An 18,504-nucleotide genomic window follows, 5' to 3' on the forward strand; every position below is an offset into this window, starting at 1 on the left:
TCAAAGTAAATTGTATTTTTATTTTGATATTTAAACTATGTCCATGCTCAAGACAGGATACAAATGTGCAAGACCATCTTTAAATTGAATGGAATATTTACTCCCTTTTCTTTGCAAGGCCTCTACAGCAGTGATCAGCATGGTTCTGTCACACAGAACCAGAAGCTACGATCAGCAATAAAAAACAGAATTTGCTGGAAAACCTCAGCAGGTCTGCCAACATCTGTGAAGAGAAATCAGAGTTAATGCTTTGGGTGTGGTGACCCTTCCTCAGCATCCGCAAATCTTCTCACGAAGTTATGATTGCTTTGAGGAATGTGGCTCTCCTGTAATCCCTTAACAGGGACTTTCTGCATACAAATCATTGAAACATACTCAACACACACACAAGTGAAATGACTATCATAGCTGTGGTTCCAACTCCAATTGAGTGGGATGAGTAAGAAAGATGTAGTCTGTTTAAACTCAAATCCATGGAGCATTGAGCTCTTGCTCACTGCATCCGGCAGGGCTACCACAAAAAGATTCATAGCAAATATGGACAAAGCACAAGCCTTAGCCTTTTGTTCTTCTAATGCCCAAATAAACTCTTTCTGTTTTTCATCTTTTCAAAGGCAGCTCAAAAGTGGCTGCTGAATTCACTGACAACTATCTAAAGGCTCTCAGGCACATCCTTCTTATCAAACTTTAAAAAAAAATCTTCAGATCATTTGAACCTTGGTGCACAGAAGAAATAAAGAGGAGTTTTGTTGAAAATTCACAGTCCATCAGATTGAAACAGACTGCATACTATGAAACACCAGAGAAAAATCTAGAGACTGGGATTTTGTAAGAAAGTGGGTCACAGCAATGAAAATATTAACTATAACATCAGGGTGCAAAGCAACATTTGAACATTGAGCCATAGAGCTGTGATCTTATTTGGAGAATATTTTAATAATTGAGATCACCTCAAATTCCACATGCAGTACCGACTGCACTCCTTCAGCACTAATACAATCTAGTAGGTCACTCAAGTTGCATATTAACTTCTCCCATTACCGAGCCTCATTTATATAGTTTTACACCTCATTTTAAGTATTAAAATAGAATTTATCAAGAGAAGAGAGCTAGGTCCCCACTTTTGAGAAGAGCAGACACAAGGACAAATTGAACAGGAGGACGCAAGGACTAAGTCGCTCGAAAGTTGGCAATTTGTTACAATTCAAGAGACCGGTGAGGACCAATGGTCATTACTTTTTAAGATGGGTAAGATGAGGCCTTAGTGGTTCTTTTGTCACAGACTACCAGAGCTGAGTAGTAGACACTAATTCATCAAATTTCTTCAAGCAAGAGTTGCATCTGCTTCTACATGTGGCTAAGGTTACCTCTTACAAAAAAAGGAAGGAATGGAAGGAATTAACAGATGCCAGTGATTTTCTGGACTAGTTTCAATCTGGTAGGCAAGGAGAGGAAATATCAAGATTTTCTCCTCAAACATTGACCCAGGTTTTAAAATGTTTTTATTGTCTCTCCTGGAAAGTCTCAGTTTTAAAACAAAAACAAACAATTGGATGGTGCATGAATATCTCATGATCACAGATCACACAATCCCTACAGTGTGGAAACAGGCCCTCTGGCCCACTAAGTCCACACTATAAAAGGTATTAAACAAATACATGGACTAGCCTGGACAGACAAGGTGGTTTTCTACTGATAGGCAATGTTCTGATATTTACTAGACAGTTAAAGCTTTCAAAACACTGTATCCCAAAAATCAAGTGTTTGGTAGCTATCCATGTAACCAGACATCTTTGCATCAAAACAGAAAAAGGAGGAAGACAATAGGAGTCAGGATGGGAAATTCAAAATAGGCCTTTACCAGATGAGCGTAATTTTGAAATGCTGGCTGAATACTTGGATCTTTAAAACAGGTACAAAACACTCTTGTAATTTTAATGCCACCCAAGGTGCAATCATTTTCCATTATAAAGACTGAAATACAAACTCTGAAAGATGTACAAGTCAAAAATTAATGTTTCTTCTCCAATTCTACAAGTAATTTACATTTGTTAAATTAAAACAGATACTAACAAAGAGTACCGACATTACAGGGGATGACACAATGAAGCTGCACTTTGACATGGTCGTCAGATTTCAATGCTTCTGGAGCTCTTGAAACAGTCTTAAAATAGAGATCCACATCTTGTAAGATTCCTGGGATGTTCCATACATTATTGCAGACATTAAAACAGCCTCTGTGGGAATACTGCTTCCTGCAAGATATCCCAAGGTTTCATCACAGGTCCCGTGATTTGATGGCAAAAAACATTTGAACTATTGCCAGTTTTCATAATGCAAACACAGTTGAAGTGTTTTAATTTCTCTTTTGTAATTTAAACTTGACAGGGACCGGCAGCTATTTTCAGTCTTCAATCAAAGTGAACTGCAGTGTAAAAAATTATCCAAACCACCTGGAAGGGAAAAAAAGATGACAGTTAACAAGCTGCATCTGAAAGCAGTCACTTTCTTATGGCACTGTCACTGGAATAAAAGCATAGGATCTGTGGGAACGTGTTCAAACCCCACTCTGGCCATTGCTAATTTTCTTCTTATACAAAAAGGAACCCACTTGTGGTGCAGAGATAGAATCCCCAGCCCTGGACCAGGAGGCCTGGGCTCAAGTCCCACCTGCTCCAGAGGTGGGTAACAACATCTATAAACAGGTTGATTAGAAAAATAGGTTAAGTTTAAAAAAAACTATGACAAAATAGCAAGACAAACTAAAATAATCCACAGAGCACAAATTATTCAGGTCACCATTTGGGTAATATATAAAGAAACAATAATAGCTCCTAATTAAAAAATGTTTTAACCAATTTAGCCTGCACTTAGGTTTCCTCTCCTCTCAGCTCCTAAAAGGAGTTGACTTGTATTCCAACACACACAATCCAGGTGCCAATTTGTCATCCATCAGTTTTGTCAGGCTATTTCACTTTGGAGAGTATTATAATTAAATGGATTTGTTCCCAATTGGTGCACTTTCCAGCACATTAGCACTGTTTTCAGTTCAGCACTTTCAGAACTATCTATTGTGCTCAAAGTTTGGAACAAGTTTTGAACCCATAATATTCTGTTTCAGGGCAAGGAGAGACACCACAAACAGAAGAATCAAGCAAAGTATATCTGCATATTTCTAATCAAATGCTACACCTTGTGCCTATTTTTTAAAAAAAAAAACTTGTGTGCGATATCTTTGACAATCTCAATATGGAAGCCATATTTTTAAAGAAGAAATGCTTCAAGGTAACTGCTATTTTCACTTTGACTGATCTACACTTTTATATATCATCCTTGCTATTCCAAGCAACACTTGCCCACAGCAACTACCTCAAATCAAGTATAATTCCTCATCCTCCGTACAGGTTCTGCTTCCAAGCTTTTCCAAGCCATTCTAAGTTAGCAGAAGGAGATCTACAACTCCTACTCCTGGTGAGATTGTAAATCTAACTTCACTTCAACTGTTTAAAATAACTTCAGTTTTTAAAGAAATTAAACTGATCGCTGTGTTCTATGACAACCTGGTCTATATGCATAGAATGCGAGCAATAGACTATTGGGTAATGTTATAGCCCAATTGTGTGTTTTTGGACACAAGTATGAAAAGAGCTAACTTAACATCACATTCAGAAATGGCTAATTCATCTTGAAGTCTGAAAGAAAACATTCATTTTATCATCATTCAGTTGTTTTCGCACTGACTGCTATTAATATGCAACATATGTATCGCCATTTCGCCTGCCTGCTTTGAAATTCTTTTCAAATCTAATTTAACTTTACATTAAATGCAGCAATGGTTCATCTACTTAAAGCCCTTCAATAACCTTAAGGTTGTCAATTGTATGCACCATAGTAATTTCGCAAATAATATACACTTTAATACTTTCTGATTTTATTACTAATAATCTAAAACAAATGTGTCCAGATTCTTGTGGTGCACTGGCAGTCACCTTCCCCCTGAGCCAGGAGACTTTGGTTTATGCCCCACATGCTCCAGAAGTCATAGAATCCCTACAGTGTGGAAACAGCCATTCGGCCCAACAAATCCACAGTGACTCTTTGAACAGCATCCCAATCAGACTCAACCCCTTCCCTATCCTTGTATTTCCCATGGCTAATCCACCTAACTTACACATCCCTGGGCATTATACGCAATTTGACATGGCCAATCCACCTAATCTGCACATCGTTGGACTGTGGGAGGAAACCAAAGCACCTGGAGGAAACCCACAGACATGAGGTAAGTGTGCACACTCCAGACAGTCACCCAAGGGTGGAAATGAACCCTGGTCCTTGGTGCTGTTGGGTGTGTAATAACATCTCTGAACAGGCTGACGAGAAAATAAAAAAATCAAATGAATTGTGAAATAAATGAGACTTGGAGAATCAGAACATATCCAAATGTATTTCCTTTAGGCGCATCATAGAAATAAGGAACCACACAATTCGTACCAGTCACAGAATGGCATTTATACAAAACAAATTCATCAGCAAGACAAGTTTATTGAGCTTGTGTACCATTCTAAAAAAGGGTGAGGATTTAATTGAAGTATTGAAATCTGTAATATTTCATAGAGCAAAAATTGCTAATTGGCAGAATTTCCCTACATTCCAAGTGCAGAAATAACCAGTTACCAAAAACAATGCAAAAGATGTCATGAATCCCTCTTTTGTTAACTCCCAGGTTCCGCCATACTCCTCCTCGTCTACTTGCTGGAAGCTGCTAAAGTAGAGGTACAAAAGTCCAGCATTGATGAGACAAAATCTAGAAGCAGAATACACAAAAACAGCATTTATGAAAATACCTGTCCAATGAGAACTGAAAACAAATCAGCATTTATATCATTCACTCTTGCACCTCCATCACCACAAACCCCCACCCCAGAATGGAATACAGTTCCACATCTGTCAGGAACCTTATCCTATGAGTGAATGGATTAGGCAGATCGATCGTGGTGGACATTGCTGCCATATGCAGTCGTGCCCGGCCCCACCCATTTTCCGTGGCTATTACTAGACTGCAGCCTGGACAATCTCTCTTCTTCCTAAAACAGAGCAAAGAGCTATGGATGCTGGAGATTCAAGAAAAGGGAAGGAAGCAAAAATGGGTTAACTATCGACCAGTTGGTCTATCATTATTGGAAAAATGCTGGAATAAGTTAAGAAAGTAATAGCAGCTGATTTCAAGAGTCATAATATAATCAAGCAGAGTCAGCATGGCTTCACGGAAGAGAATGGGCATTTGACTAATTTGAGGATTTTTCAAGGAAGTCTCAACCAGAGTGTATAGAAGTGAACCTGTAGATAACGTTGTATTTGGACTTCGAGAAGGCATTTGACAAGGTATCTCACAAAAAGTTGTCATAAGAGCCTGAGGTGTTTGAGATAATAGTGTTATGGATAGAGGATTGGGTCACAGGCAGAAAACTGCAAAGTTGAGAATTAGGGCTCTTTTTCAGGCTGGTAACTTCTACAAAAATGAGAGATGATCTCGCTGAAATGTACAGTATTCTTAAGGGGCTTGACAGGGTAAATGCTGTGAGGATGTTTCCCCTCATGGGGCGGTCTAGGACCAGAGGGCATAGTTGCAGAATAAGAGGGCCAATTTAAGACCTAGATGAGGAGGGATTTCTTCTCTGAGGGCTGTGTGTCTTTGGAACTCTTTGTAACAGACAGCTGTGGAGGCAGAGTCCATGTCTATAAGGCTGAGATAGATAGATTCTTGATCACTCAGGGATCAAGGGTTAAAGGGAAAAGGACTGAAAAATGGATGAGGAGTGTCAGCTCAGCCATGATATTAAAGACTGGCCTGAGGGGCTAAACAACCTATTCCTGTTTCAAAAGTAGTAGGAATTGCAGATGCTGGACAATCTGAGATAACAAGGTGCAGAGCTAGATAAACACAGCCAGCCAAGCAGCAGAGGAGCAGGAAACTGACGTTTCTTCAGAAGGGTCTAGGTTTCTGAAGAAGGGCCTAGACCTGAAACATCAGCTTTCCTGCTCAACTGACAGTGCTTGGCCTGCTGTGTTAATCCAGCTCTATACCTTGTCATCTCTAACGTATTCCTGTTCCTATTTCTTTAGGTTTTAATTAATACAGCATTACAGCTAAACATCTGCATACCTTCCAACTGGTTAGCAGGTGTCATATGGCAGACAAAAAAAAAACAGCTTTAAATAAAAAGGATGGTGGAGTCAGAAGTAGATCTATTTTCATTAAACCCCACAATGCAAAGTAATTTATTAAGGATGGAGATGAATTGTAACTTCATAATATAAATGCGCCTTCAACAGTAAAAATTTTAACTCCCATTTCATTAATTAAAAAAAAGGAACATTACATGAACTCACATTGCTATTCCCAAGAATCCTTTAAGTGGAACAACTCCCCAGATGACTCCTAAAAAAATTGCAATTAATTGTCGAAACCAATAGATCACATCTAGAAACTCATCCTGTAAAGAGGAGGAGGAAGAGAAACATTCAATTAGCTTTGGCACACAATCTATAGTCCATTTTTGTAAAAACATCTTGTAAGAGGAATAACATTTGTCAGCTAACAGTTCCGTACACTTCAATTCAAGACTATTTTGATAGAAATTGACAAACCATAAATGATATAGTAATGGAATTTTATCTGAATATAAAACAACCTGGTTGGATGTGCAAGTGCGCTAATGAGTACAAACATCTCTTCAATTTATGCATATGGTCCTATTTCACAAATGGAAGCACCAGCTTTTTAAGTAGAAGTCTCACAATTTATCTTTTCAATAATATCCAACACATGTTAAGAGCAGTGCTATGTTTATGATGGCAGAAACAGATTGTATGTTATGTACAGTGCATGATATAATGAATGCATGCCACAATATATCTGTCACTTAATTTTAATTCACAGTGAACATTGGCCCTTATGGGTTTAAAGGCATCAGGGGATCCTCGAAAGCCCTAGAGATGCTGAAGCAATGAGTCATGATTAATTTTAGATTAAAAGGGGACTGTCATTTTAGGACTAAAGGTAAGGGGAAATCTGAGTGAAGAAAAGGTTGTAAAGATATGATATTCAATTCTGCAGAGCTGCAGATGTTCAGTCACTTAATATGTTCAAGATGGAGGTTGATGCAGTTTTTTTTTAGTATGGACAGGAAAAGCAGAGGCCAAACGTTTACAATCTTGTTAAATAACAAAGTACACTCAAGGGTGCAAATGGCTTAATCTCATTCCTATTTATGTATTTGTCTTTCAAGACCAGCAAATTGTAAAAGTTACCTTACAATTTCAGACTGTAACATGCCCATAGTGCTGTTTACGCATTACACAAAGTGCAGTTTACCTGGAACTGCTGAGATGATAAAGTCCTGCCCTAGAAGTATTGCTCTTCTTCCCACTTCACAAATTTTACCAGATAATTTTTAACTTAAAACTTAAATTCAGGTGACCATAGCTGCATGTTGCACAAAATATTAGCTTTTGAGTTTCACTGAAAACAATCAAGTGGGATTACTTTTCTTTATAATATAAAGAACAACCTGTGTTCAAATTGCATCTTTGACACAATAAAATGCTCCAGGGACTTCAAAGAACGAAGAAAAACGGCGTCACATAAGGAGACATTACACAAAATGACAGAGCACAACCAAAAAGGTACTTTTTAAACCTAAATAATAATGCTGAATCCACGATTAGTACAGTCCAAAAAGTAGGTCAGATTTCAAAGTTGATCTGGTTGTGGTGTTAACCCTGTCCAATCCAACACATGAAGTGGTATCCACTTGATGGTCTCCCAATCCTCTAGGGAGGCACCTGCTCCACATACTAAGTGCCTTGCTCAGCCTTCTTCACCCTTCACTGTGCGCCTGCCTCATTATCTCCCTGGTCACGCTGCTCCCGACTCTTCACTGCCTCCCTCCTGAAAATAGTGAGCAGAGAGGTGAGCAGGAGGGAGGCAGTGAGGAGTTTGATCTATGGTAGGCTAGTGCTTTAAGTTAACAGGTTGCAATCCCCAGATTTGAATTAATCTAAAAACACTCAAAAACCCTCATTTTATTCCTCCTATTTACTGATGTGGACCTCTCATTGCAATGACATTGTTAGTAGGCAATGAATGCTTTCTGTGTAGTTGCAGTGGCAGCGAATCCAAGCTTAAAAATAAACCAATGAGCTTATTTACCGGTTTCTTTTACTTCCAACGGTCGAAACAATTTCAAGAAGTTACTTTTTTTAAACTTGAAAGCTCCATTGCCATTACAGTTGAGTATTAGGATTGAAAAGGCAAAATTCTTAGTGCCACCCCATGTAACGTTCTTTTACCATTATTGGACAGCTTCTGCTCAGCCTTATTTTTATCCTTTTAAACGATACTGAAATTTCCAGTGCTCTTAATAGCAAATTGCACTTAAATCATATCTCTTACACAGTAAAATGTCACAAGGCATTTCACTGGCATGTATTCAGCCAAAACTTGAGACCAAATCACAAAGCAATATCAGGGCAAGGAACAATTACTAATATAAAATGAGGAGACTGGACTTAAAGGATCATCTTATAAGTGAAGATAGGGTGCTGAGCTTTAGGGAGGGAATTCTAGCACTGACTGCAAGACATTTGAAGGCACAGCTGCCAAAAGTTGAAAACTGGACCTGGGCCATGCTCAGTTGATAATCTGATACTTGGCTACTCTATTTAGAAATGAAGGTCAGTTAGTTCAATTGGTTGGATAGTCAGATTATGATGCAGAGGGATGCCAATAGTATCAATTCCTGCACCAGCTGAGGTTACCATGAAGGATATGTTTCTCAACCTCTTCCCCTCACCTGAGGTGTGGCGTCATCTCCATCTAAAGAGAGAGCAGCCCCATCACCTGGTAGGACTATGGAACCTTACTTGGAAACACAGTGATAATGACAGAAGGGGCCAATGGGCACCTCTGATAGCACTTTGAAACAGCTATGCAATTACTTTCAGTCCCTATAATTCTACAAAATGCATCTCTCCTCTGTATTTATGTGACTCTTGAAAGCTAATGAATCTGCTCTCTCTGCCCTTTCAGATAGCTCAGTACAGATAATCATAACTTGTTGCACCCACATTCCGTAAATGAAGAATTTTCATTCAATAATGCAAAAACTTGAACTTGACAATTAAAATGGCCGCTGCAAGCCATGGAACTGTTGACATTTTGAACTCTAGATAGTCCTAAGTCTCAAGCAAATGCCTAATTAAATTTGGACATCCACAGCCATCCGTGGAATTCACACAATCCTTTAAGGTTAAACCAAGAAAAGAACGATAGCATTCCCACCATTCTGTTTCACCAGGGGAAAAAGAAACAGCAAAACTCATTGTACGTTACACGACTGTGAATCAAGTGCATTGACCTTTCATTGAATTATGATGGTTGCATCTCAAGATATCAAATGGCAGTACAGAATTTGTAATCAACTAATTTTCTGCTGGAAAAAGGATTAAGAAATTTTACAAGTCAGGTGAAGTGGTCAGCATTTTTAGAGATGCTTAAAAAGTAACAGTAATAACTACACTGCAGAGACAGAGTTTCATCACACTGCAGAGACAGAGCTTCATCAGAAACTACTGAACAATCTGCAAGTCATCTGCACAGCCAAGGTAATAAACAACATATCTGAAGTAGGAGAAGGACTCCACTGCAACAAATTCCAACATTTGAGTTCTCATGAGAACCAAACCCCTGGAAACTCAACCATCATGCCAGTGATAGGCTAAAAGGGTCTTTTTCTGCACTGCAGACAACAATGACTCTGAAGAGCCTCATGGCTTACTAAGAATTCTTTGCTTTACCAGACCTTCACTTCAACTAAAGTGTAAATTTATCTGAGAAGATAAAAGTCTTCCACAAAAGAGGCTGAGACAATCAAAAATTTTGATAACATTGCTTTACCTTTTTGTGTATCTAATCTTTGTATGAGAGAGTGTGCATAAGAGATACCATGTTCTAAATATCCAGGTCAGGTCTGAGAGAATAAACAACTTCACTCAGTTTTAACTTACAAACACTTGCTGCTGGAATTATTTAAAAATGGGACAATTACTCTGCTGCAAAGAAAATGAAAAATCATATATTCAAACATACTGATTACAGACAATAGAGGACAGATTTTGCATGCAATACTGCATTGAAAAGAAAATCATACTTGCTGGTTGTTACAAATTATCTGAAACAGAAAGCGGCTTCTCCTTATCTACTATAAAACTGAACATTTATAGAGTCATACAGCATGGAAACAGACCCTTTGGTCCAACTTGTCCATGCCCAAGCATCCCAAACTAAACTAATTCCATTTGCCTTTGTTCAGTCCATATCGGCCTCAGCCTTTCCGATTCATTTACCTGTCCAAACGACTTTTTAAAAAAATGTTTTATCTGTACTTGCATCTACCACCTACTCTGGCAGATCATTTCACATAAAAAAAAAATCACCTTGTGTGTGAAACATTGCCCTTTTAAATCTTTCTTCTCTCACCTTTAAGCTATGCCCTCTAATTTTGAACACTCCTACCTTAGGGAAGAGGCCTTTGATATTCATCTTATCTATGCCCTCATGATTTTATAAACCTGTACAAAGGTCACCCCTCAACTCCTACACTCCTGCAAGAAGTCCCAGTCTATCCAGTCTCTCCTTGTAACTCAAACTCTCCAGTCTAGTAACATCCATGTTAAATCTTTTTTGCACCCTCTCCAATTTAATAATATCCTTCCTATTGTAGGGTGACCAGAACTGCTTGGAGTACTCCAAAAGTGGCCCCAGTGACCTGTACAAGCGCAACATAATGTCCCAACTCCTATACTCAATGGTCTGAGCAATGAAGGCAAGCGTGCCAAATGCCTTCGCCGCCACCCTGTCTGTGACACGGCTTTCAAAGAACTATGCATCTGAACCCTTCGGTCTCTCTGTTCAACACTCCCCAGGGCCCTACCACTAACTGTATAATCTTGCCCTTGTCTGTCTTACCAAAGCACAACACTCTCCACTTATCCAAATTGAACTCCATCTGCCATACCTTGGCCCACTAACCCCGATTTATCTAAGATCTTGATAACTTTCTTCACTGTCCACTATGCCACAAATTTGGTGTCATTCACAATCTTACTAACTGTACTTTCTACACTCATTCAAATTGTTTACATAAATGACAGCCAGTGGACTCAGTACTGATCCCCTGCAGAACACCACTGGTCACAGCCCTCCAGTCCAAAAAACAACCCTCCACCACTGCTCTGCCTCCTACCATCAAGCCAATTTTGTATCCAATTGGCAAGCTATCCCCGAATCCCATGTCATCTAACTTTAGTAACCAGTCTACTATGCACCGCCTTGTCAAAGATTTTATCTCTTCATAATCTTCACTGTTCTAAAAACAAAGCTTCTCAATCCATCCACATGAATAAAATGGTACCATGGATAAATTACTTCATTAAAGTAAAGTATTCTGCAACCTCTGAAAAGTGTCAACATCACTCCTAAAGAGTGGTGCCCATAATTTAGAAAATAGAATAGTCTTACTGAACTATTGTGTCAGGAAACCAAGGTAAATAGATCCTCGCGTCTGTGGTGCTTCACTGTTGTTTTGACCTTTGGAAGCTCATTTGGGCCAGCAACTAAATGCTGGAACTATAATAACTTCTTTGGTTTGGAGCAGGATTGTGCCATTTTGTTGTCAAACAGTCTTTAGGAACATTGCTTTAAATAGGTAAATATAGGTAAACTGTAGCTACTAGTAAAACAGAGATTAGCCAGAAGGTGAAATGAATTTCAGGATCCACATCGAGAAATTGTTTCTTTTCTGTAAAGAATCGTACAGTTCGGAAGAGGCCCTTTAGCCCATTGAATCTGCACCGATAAAAACCACTAAATTTACACTCATCCTATTTTCTAGTCTTGCATGTTAAAACATTTCAAGAGCTTGAAATACTTTTTAAAACGGTTGTGAAGTTTCCTGACTCGATTACCTTCCCAGGCAGTGCATTCCAGATTCCCATGACTCTGAGTACAAAGTGTTTTTCTAAAATCCTTGTTAAACCACTTGCCTTTTATCTTAAAATTATGCTATTTTATTGATCTTTCGAATAAGGGGAACTGCTGTTTTCTATCCACCTTGCCAATACCCTCAGTTACAGACATCTATAATGACTCTATTAAATGAGATTAGTGTAGCTTGCCATGTGATGGTCAGCATACACATGGTGGGCCAAATGGCCTGTTTCTATGCTGTGCGACTACTATCAGGCTCTATCTCAGCTTTCTCTGCTCTGAGAAAACAACCTGAGCTTATCCAGCTTCTCTTCATTGTTAAACTGCTCCATCTCAAACAACATGCTGGTGACTCTCCTCTGATACCCTCCAGTGCAATCACATCCTTCACATTGTGCCAAGACTAAAATTGCACACTGTACTCCAGCTGTGGCCTAACCAAAGTTCTGCACTGCTTCGACATGACCCTCTGCTCTTATAACCTATGCCACATCTGATAAAGGTAAGCATCTGTTTGCCTTCTTAATTAACCTATTAACTTGCCCTGCATCTTCAGCAATGTGAACAAGTGCTCCAAGATCCCTTTGTTCTTCTGAGCTTTGTAGTGTGCTGTCATTCATTCAACTTTCCTTTGTCTCATTCCTTCTTCCAAAGTGCATCATTTCACATGATTCGGAGTTAAATTCCATCTGCTACTGATATGCCCATCTGACCAAGTCACGTTTACCTTCCTAAGGCCTTCTGCTTCACTGTCAAACATCCAGTCAACCACTGTGTCCTCCAAAAACTTATCATTTTCTCTACATTTTCTTCAAAAGCAATAAAAAAAGGGACAGAGCCCTGATACCTGTGGTATACCACTGAACACTAACCTCCAGTCACACAAGAAGTCTTCTACCATCATCATCTGTTTCCTACCATTAAAGCAATTTTGGATCAAACTTGCCAAGTTACCCTGGATCCCATGCGCTTTTGCCTTCATTCTCAGTCTCCCACGAGAGATCTTGGCAAAATCTTTGTAGAAATACATAAAAATAACATCAACTACACTACATATGTAAAATTTTGAGGAGCTAGCCATCACATTTGTTAGGCATGACTTCCCTCTGACAAAGCCATACTGATTATCCCTGGTCAAACCTTGGTTCTCCAAGTAGAGATTAATTCTCTCCTTCGGAATTTCTCCAATATTATGGATGCCCACTAAATCTGAATATTGTAATTTTGCTGACTCTCAAATACAACATAATCACAACATGGACAGAAAAAACACTGACATAACAACCAGGGAATCTATTGATATTCAATTGTAAAAAAGTGCCCAAATTCAGACTCTTACAAAATATACACATATTTCATAAAATCCTATTGAGTTAAAATTATTTGAAAAAATCTATGTATCATGTAACTTATTATGGATCAGATCAAATGCAGGTTATGTCAACAAACTGGGTCTCCAACTAAAATCTATCACTTCAGTATAATTGAAATCAATGACTGATTGAAATCAACTCCTATCAATATCATGAATTTAATTAAGCTGGGGAGGGTTCAGAAGAGATTTACCAGAACGTTGGCCACGAATGGAGGGTTAATGTTGGGAGATGCTGGGTAAACTGGGACTTTTTCCACTGCAGCTTAGGAGGTTGAGAGGTGACCTTACAGAGGTTTATAAAATTATGAGGGGTATAGGTGTCTTTTTTGTAGGTTGGGAAATTTAGACAGAGTCATACAGCACAGACATGGGCCCTTAGGCCTAACCAGTCCATGCCAACAATAATCCCAAACTAGTCTCACCTGCCTGCGCTTGGTCCAAATCCCTCCAAACCCTCCCTATTCATATATATGTAACTGTGCCTACATCCACCACTTCCTCTGGAAGTTCATTCCACACAAGCCACACATTAATAGGTTGTCCCTCACGTCTTTTTTAAATCTTCCTCTTCTCACCTTTAAACTATGCCCCAGTCTTGAAATTCCTTGCCTAAGGGAAAAGACACCTGCCATTCATCAAGACTCTTCACGATTTTACAAACTTCTATAAGAGTCACCCCTTATGCCTCCGACTAGGAGATTTCTTTCAGGCGAGAGGAGAAAGATTTAAAAGAAAACATGAGGGGCAACTTTTTTTTAAAATACAGCGTGGTCCATGTGTGGAATGAACTGCCAAAGGAAGTGGTGGATATGGGCAAAGTTACAACTGTTTAAAAGACATTTCTTATTCATGTATTTATACAAATGTTTGGAGAGATATGGGCCAAGAGCAGGCAGGTGGGACTAGTTTCGAGATAGTAGGAACTGCAGATGCTGGAGAATCCGAGATAACAAGGTGTAGAGCTGGATGAACACAGCAGGCCAAGCAGCAGAGGAGCAGGAAGGCTGACGTTTTGGGCCTAGACCCTCCATCGCAAAATTTTCTAATGAAGGGTCTAGGCCCAAAACGTCAGCCTTCCTACTTGGCCTGCTGTGTTCATCCAGCTCTACACCTTGTTATCTGGTACTAGTTTAGTTTAGGATTATGGTCAGCATGGACTGGTTGGACTGAAGGGCCTGTTTCTGTGCTACATGACTATGACACTAACATCAATAAAATCTAAACTAAGTATACTGGTATTGCATAACCATTGTTACTTTACAGGAACATAAATATAGACATACAAAATCTTTCACAACACTAATGGCAACTTTCACTAAGTAAAATTAAATCTTAAAACCATGTGTGCACATAATCAGATGAAATAACTCCGAAAACAGACACCGCTCCAGTTACTTGATGCAAGCTGTATAGTTGAGATATAACTTTCATGCTTTTTAGACCTATATACCTTCACTACATTCAACCTCACCCTGAAAAATAAACAGAGCATCCATGTTCACAATTTTCTTTAAAATAATTTCCAATTTCATCAAGACAGCAAGTACTTGACAGATGGCACAACGCTTTTTATTTTACTTTTTTAATTTTTGTGTGACATGTAGACAGCGCTCTGGTGTCAATATATCCATGTTTTTAAAAGGTGGAGTTCCAGGGTTTTGAACCAGCAACCACGAAGAAACGGCGATACATTTCCAAGTCAGATGGTATGTGGCTTCAAAATGGTCAATTTCTAATGTCTTCTGCCTTTATCTTTTTAAGTGGAAAATGTCACAGGCTTTAAAGTGCTGCCTAAACAGCCTTGGTGAGGATTTTTTTTAAAAAAGAATCCCTACATTGTGGAAGCAAACCATTCTACAAAACAGTCTATACCAACCTCCGAAGAGCATCACAACTACACTGACCCTACCCTTTCCCTGTAACCCTGCTTTTCCCATGGCTAATCCACCAAGACTGCACATCCCTAGACACTATGGGCAATTTTGCATGGCCAATCTACCTACCCTGCACATCTTTGGACTGTGGGAGGAAACTAAAGTATGTGGAGGAAACCCATGCAGACATGGGGAGAATGTGCAAACTCCACACAGACAGTCGCTTGTAGTGCATTTTGCAGATGGTATACACTGTGGCCACAATGTAAAGGAAGTGAATGTTTAAGATGGTGCATGTTTTTTTATACTTGCTCATAGGACGTGAGCATTGGTCACTAGGCCCGCATTTATTACTCAGGGAACAGTTAATACTCAACTGCATTGCTGAGGGGCAGAAATCATGTGCAGGCCAAACTGCTGAGGATGGCAGATTTCCTGATCTCCAGAACATGAATAACCAGGTGCAATTTTACAACAACTGACATTGGTATCCATCAAGTTAGCTCTTTATTCCAGATTTTACTGAATTCAAATTTAACACAATCTGTCATGGTGGAAATCAAACTGATGTTCCCAGAGCAACAATTTGTAGTTTTGTATCAGTGATCCAGTGACATTTCCACCACTTCACTGTACTCCCAAGTTATCTATTTTTGATGACTAACCATTTGCAATTAGACAAAAAAGTTATTCATTTTTATAAAAATGGGACCCTACGTTTCCAATCCCTCTCACCGACCAAAAAGATTTATGGCTGTCAGACAGGTCTGGTCAGCTTGCACTACGATTGGTAATGCTATCACTGATGTAGAGGTGCTGGTGTTGGACTGGGGTGGACAAGGTCAGAAGTCACACAACACCAGGTTAGAGTCCAACATGTTATCTCTGGTCAAGTTTGGCACATTGGCCTCAATACACTGTCAGAAAATTTGCACTAGAGCCAATGCACAAACTTGCGAGATGTCTCACGAGCGAGAAACCGCTAAGTTACACTAAGTGTTGTGCGGCTGGGGGTAAATCAGTTGTCCTCTCCCCCTCAGTAGATACTGCCGAAGCTTGGAAACGGGTTAACTCTGTAGCCCCAGCAGATTTTCCAACAGTTGAGATTTTCCACCGGAATGGTTTACACAGTGAGTGCCCCTCACTGAGCTCCGACAGTGCGTCAGGCAGACACTCTCATGGGGGCTTGCCTGGGGCCTGCTGTCACTCCATCCGTCTCCATGCTCAATCACTTCACGCGCTCAGCTCTCACCTTGTCCTCCCAGGCCGCATTACACTTCAGCACTTTACTCCACACGGACACTTTCACGCCGCCATTGGCTAGGTGTTCCCTGGACGTCTTGCCCCCGCTCATTCTCCTGTCACCGGCGGCTCTTCGCTTTCTGTCACCCGTTCACCCCCGGGGAGAGCGCCGAACTCCGCAGGCGCGCTCTGCCACAAACGCCGACAAACTGGAGGGCGTTGCGCACGCGTGCGCCCCCGGAGGCCTCCAGCATCCCGGCATGCTCGGCCGGCGCGCCAATGGGAGCCGCCATTTTGCCGCGGACGCTTCTTCTGGGTGGGGTGGGGAGGAAGCAGCGGTCACGTGAAAGCGGCCCAGTCCCACTACTATTCGGGTGGACCTGCAGAATTGCTTACTTTTTCTTTTGGCGGAACCTGGGTTCAAATCCCGCTCCCGTAGCTGGTAATGATTTAAATTCAATTCTTCGTGAATCTGGAATGAATCTCAGTGGTGGTGAATGTGAAAGCAATCCTGGATAAGTGGAGCAGGCCCTTGTCTAATGCTACACTGGCACTATCCCCCTAACTCTTCCTGTGCTACACTGATGACTATATGGGAGCTGCTTTGTGCTGCCATGAGGAGCTTGAACAGTTCGTCAGCTTTACCCTCACCTTTCACACCAACCTCAAGTTCACCTGGATCGTGTCTGATACCTCTCTTTTCTGGACCTCTCTGTCTCCAATCTCTGGCAGCCGCCTCAAAACCTACATATATTTCAAGCCAAGATAATAAAATGTGAGGCTGGATGAACACAGCAGGCCAAGCAGCATCTCAGGAGCACAAAAGCCGACGCTTCGGGCCTAGACCCTTCATCAGAGAGGGTTTTGCTTTTGTGCTCCTGAGATGCTGCTTGGCCTGCTGTGTTCATCCAGCCTCACATTTTATTATCTTGGAATTCTCCAGCATCTGCAGTTCCCATTATCTCTGATATATTTCAAGCCCACCGACTTCCACACCTCCTCTCACTCACCCTCCTGCAAGAATGCGATCCGCTTCTCCCAACTCCTCCACTTTCGCCTTGTCTGCTCCCAGGATGGAGTGTTCCACTCCCGAACATCCCAGATGCCCTCCTATTTCAAGGATCATGACATTCCCCCCCCCGCCCCGCCCCGTGATCAAAAATGCCCTCAACAGCATCTTTTGTGTTTCCCGCACCTCTGTCCTCAAGTCCCCTTCCTCCCAACAAAAATAAAGACGGAATCCCTCCCAGCCCTTTCATAACACCCCACCAACCTTCACATCCAGCGAGCACCAACTCTGCTGCCTACATTCCGACCCCACAACCAAAGAGATATTTCCCTCCCCTCCCCTGTCTGCCTTTCGTAGGGACTGCTCACTCCGCGACTCCCTCGTCCTCTCCACACTCCCCACTAAACCTGGCACCTTTTCCTCCAACTTCAGGAGGTGCTACACCCCACCCATCACCTCCATTCAAGGCCCAAAGCAAACCTTTCCTATCTGACCGGGGTTCACCTGTATGTCCATCAACTTGGTCTACTATATCCGTTGCTCCCGATATGGCCTCCTCTGCATTGGTGAGACCTGGCACAGACTCAGGAACCATTTTGGGGCGTGTCTGTGATCTGTACGTGACAAATGACAACACTTTCTGGTCGCCAACCATTTTCACTCCCCGTCTCTCTCCTTGGGTGACATGTCCATCATGGGCCTACTCTAGTGCCACAATGACACCACATATTCTGCCTCTGGAGCCTACAGTTCAATGGCCTTAACTTAGAATTCATCAGTTTTATAATCTCACTCCCATCCTTATCCTACATCCAAACATCCCCCTTAAGCCTACTTCCTTGCCTTGGCAGAACCGGTCCAGCTTCTTTCCCATCACTCCCGACTTGCTTTCACCTATCACCTCCCACCTACCTTTCCCTAGCCCGATCCCTCCACTCTATTTATTTCCTAGCTC

At 40.9% G+C, this 18,504-nt stretch overlaps 1 protein-coding gene across 1 annotated transcript; it reads right to left on the reverse strand.

Moving 5' to 3' along the window:
- Positions 1-16,762, reverse strand: rab5if (RAB5 interacting factor). Its single transcript, XM_048550229.2, has 4 exons — positions 16,551-16,762; positions 6,391-6,494; positions 4,675-4,804; positions 1-2,453 (listed from the first exon to the last, which is right to left on the reverse strand). Exons 1-4 carry the CDS (start codon positions 16,650-16,652, stop codon positions 2,412-2,414), a joined length of 378 nt encoding a protein of 125 aa, XP_048406186.1. The 5' UTR covers positions 16,653-16,762; the 3' UTR covers positions 1-2,411.
- Positions 16,763-18,504: the final 1,742 nt, after the last annotated feature.

Source organism: Stegostoma tigrinum, chromosome 19 (assembly GCF_030684315.1).
Source record: "Stegostoma tigrinum isolate sSteTig4 chromosome 19, sSteTig4.hap1, whole genome shotgun sequence".
NCBI classification, from domain to species: domain Eukaryota; kingdom Metazoa; phylum Chordata; class Chondrichthyes; order Orectolobiformes; family Stegostomatidae; genus Stegostoma; species Stegostoma tigrinum.

Bases quoted from the DNA above. Each gene is read 5' to 3' on its own strand.
- rab5if (XM_048550229.2), bottom strand. From the start codon at position 16,652: ATGAGCGGGGGCAAGACGTCCAGGGAACACCTAGCCAATGGCGGCGTG. The intron at 6,495-16,550 runs GTGAGAGCTGAG...TCCTCTTTACAG, and splicing joins ATGCGGCCTGGGAGGACAAG to GATGAGTTTCTAGATGTGAT. The intron at 4,805-6,390 runs GTGAGTTCATGT...TTCTGCTTCTAG, and splicing joins GGATTCTTGGGAATAGCAAT to ATTTTGTCTCATCAATGCTG.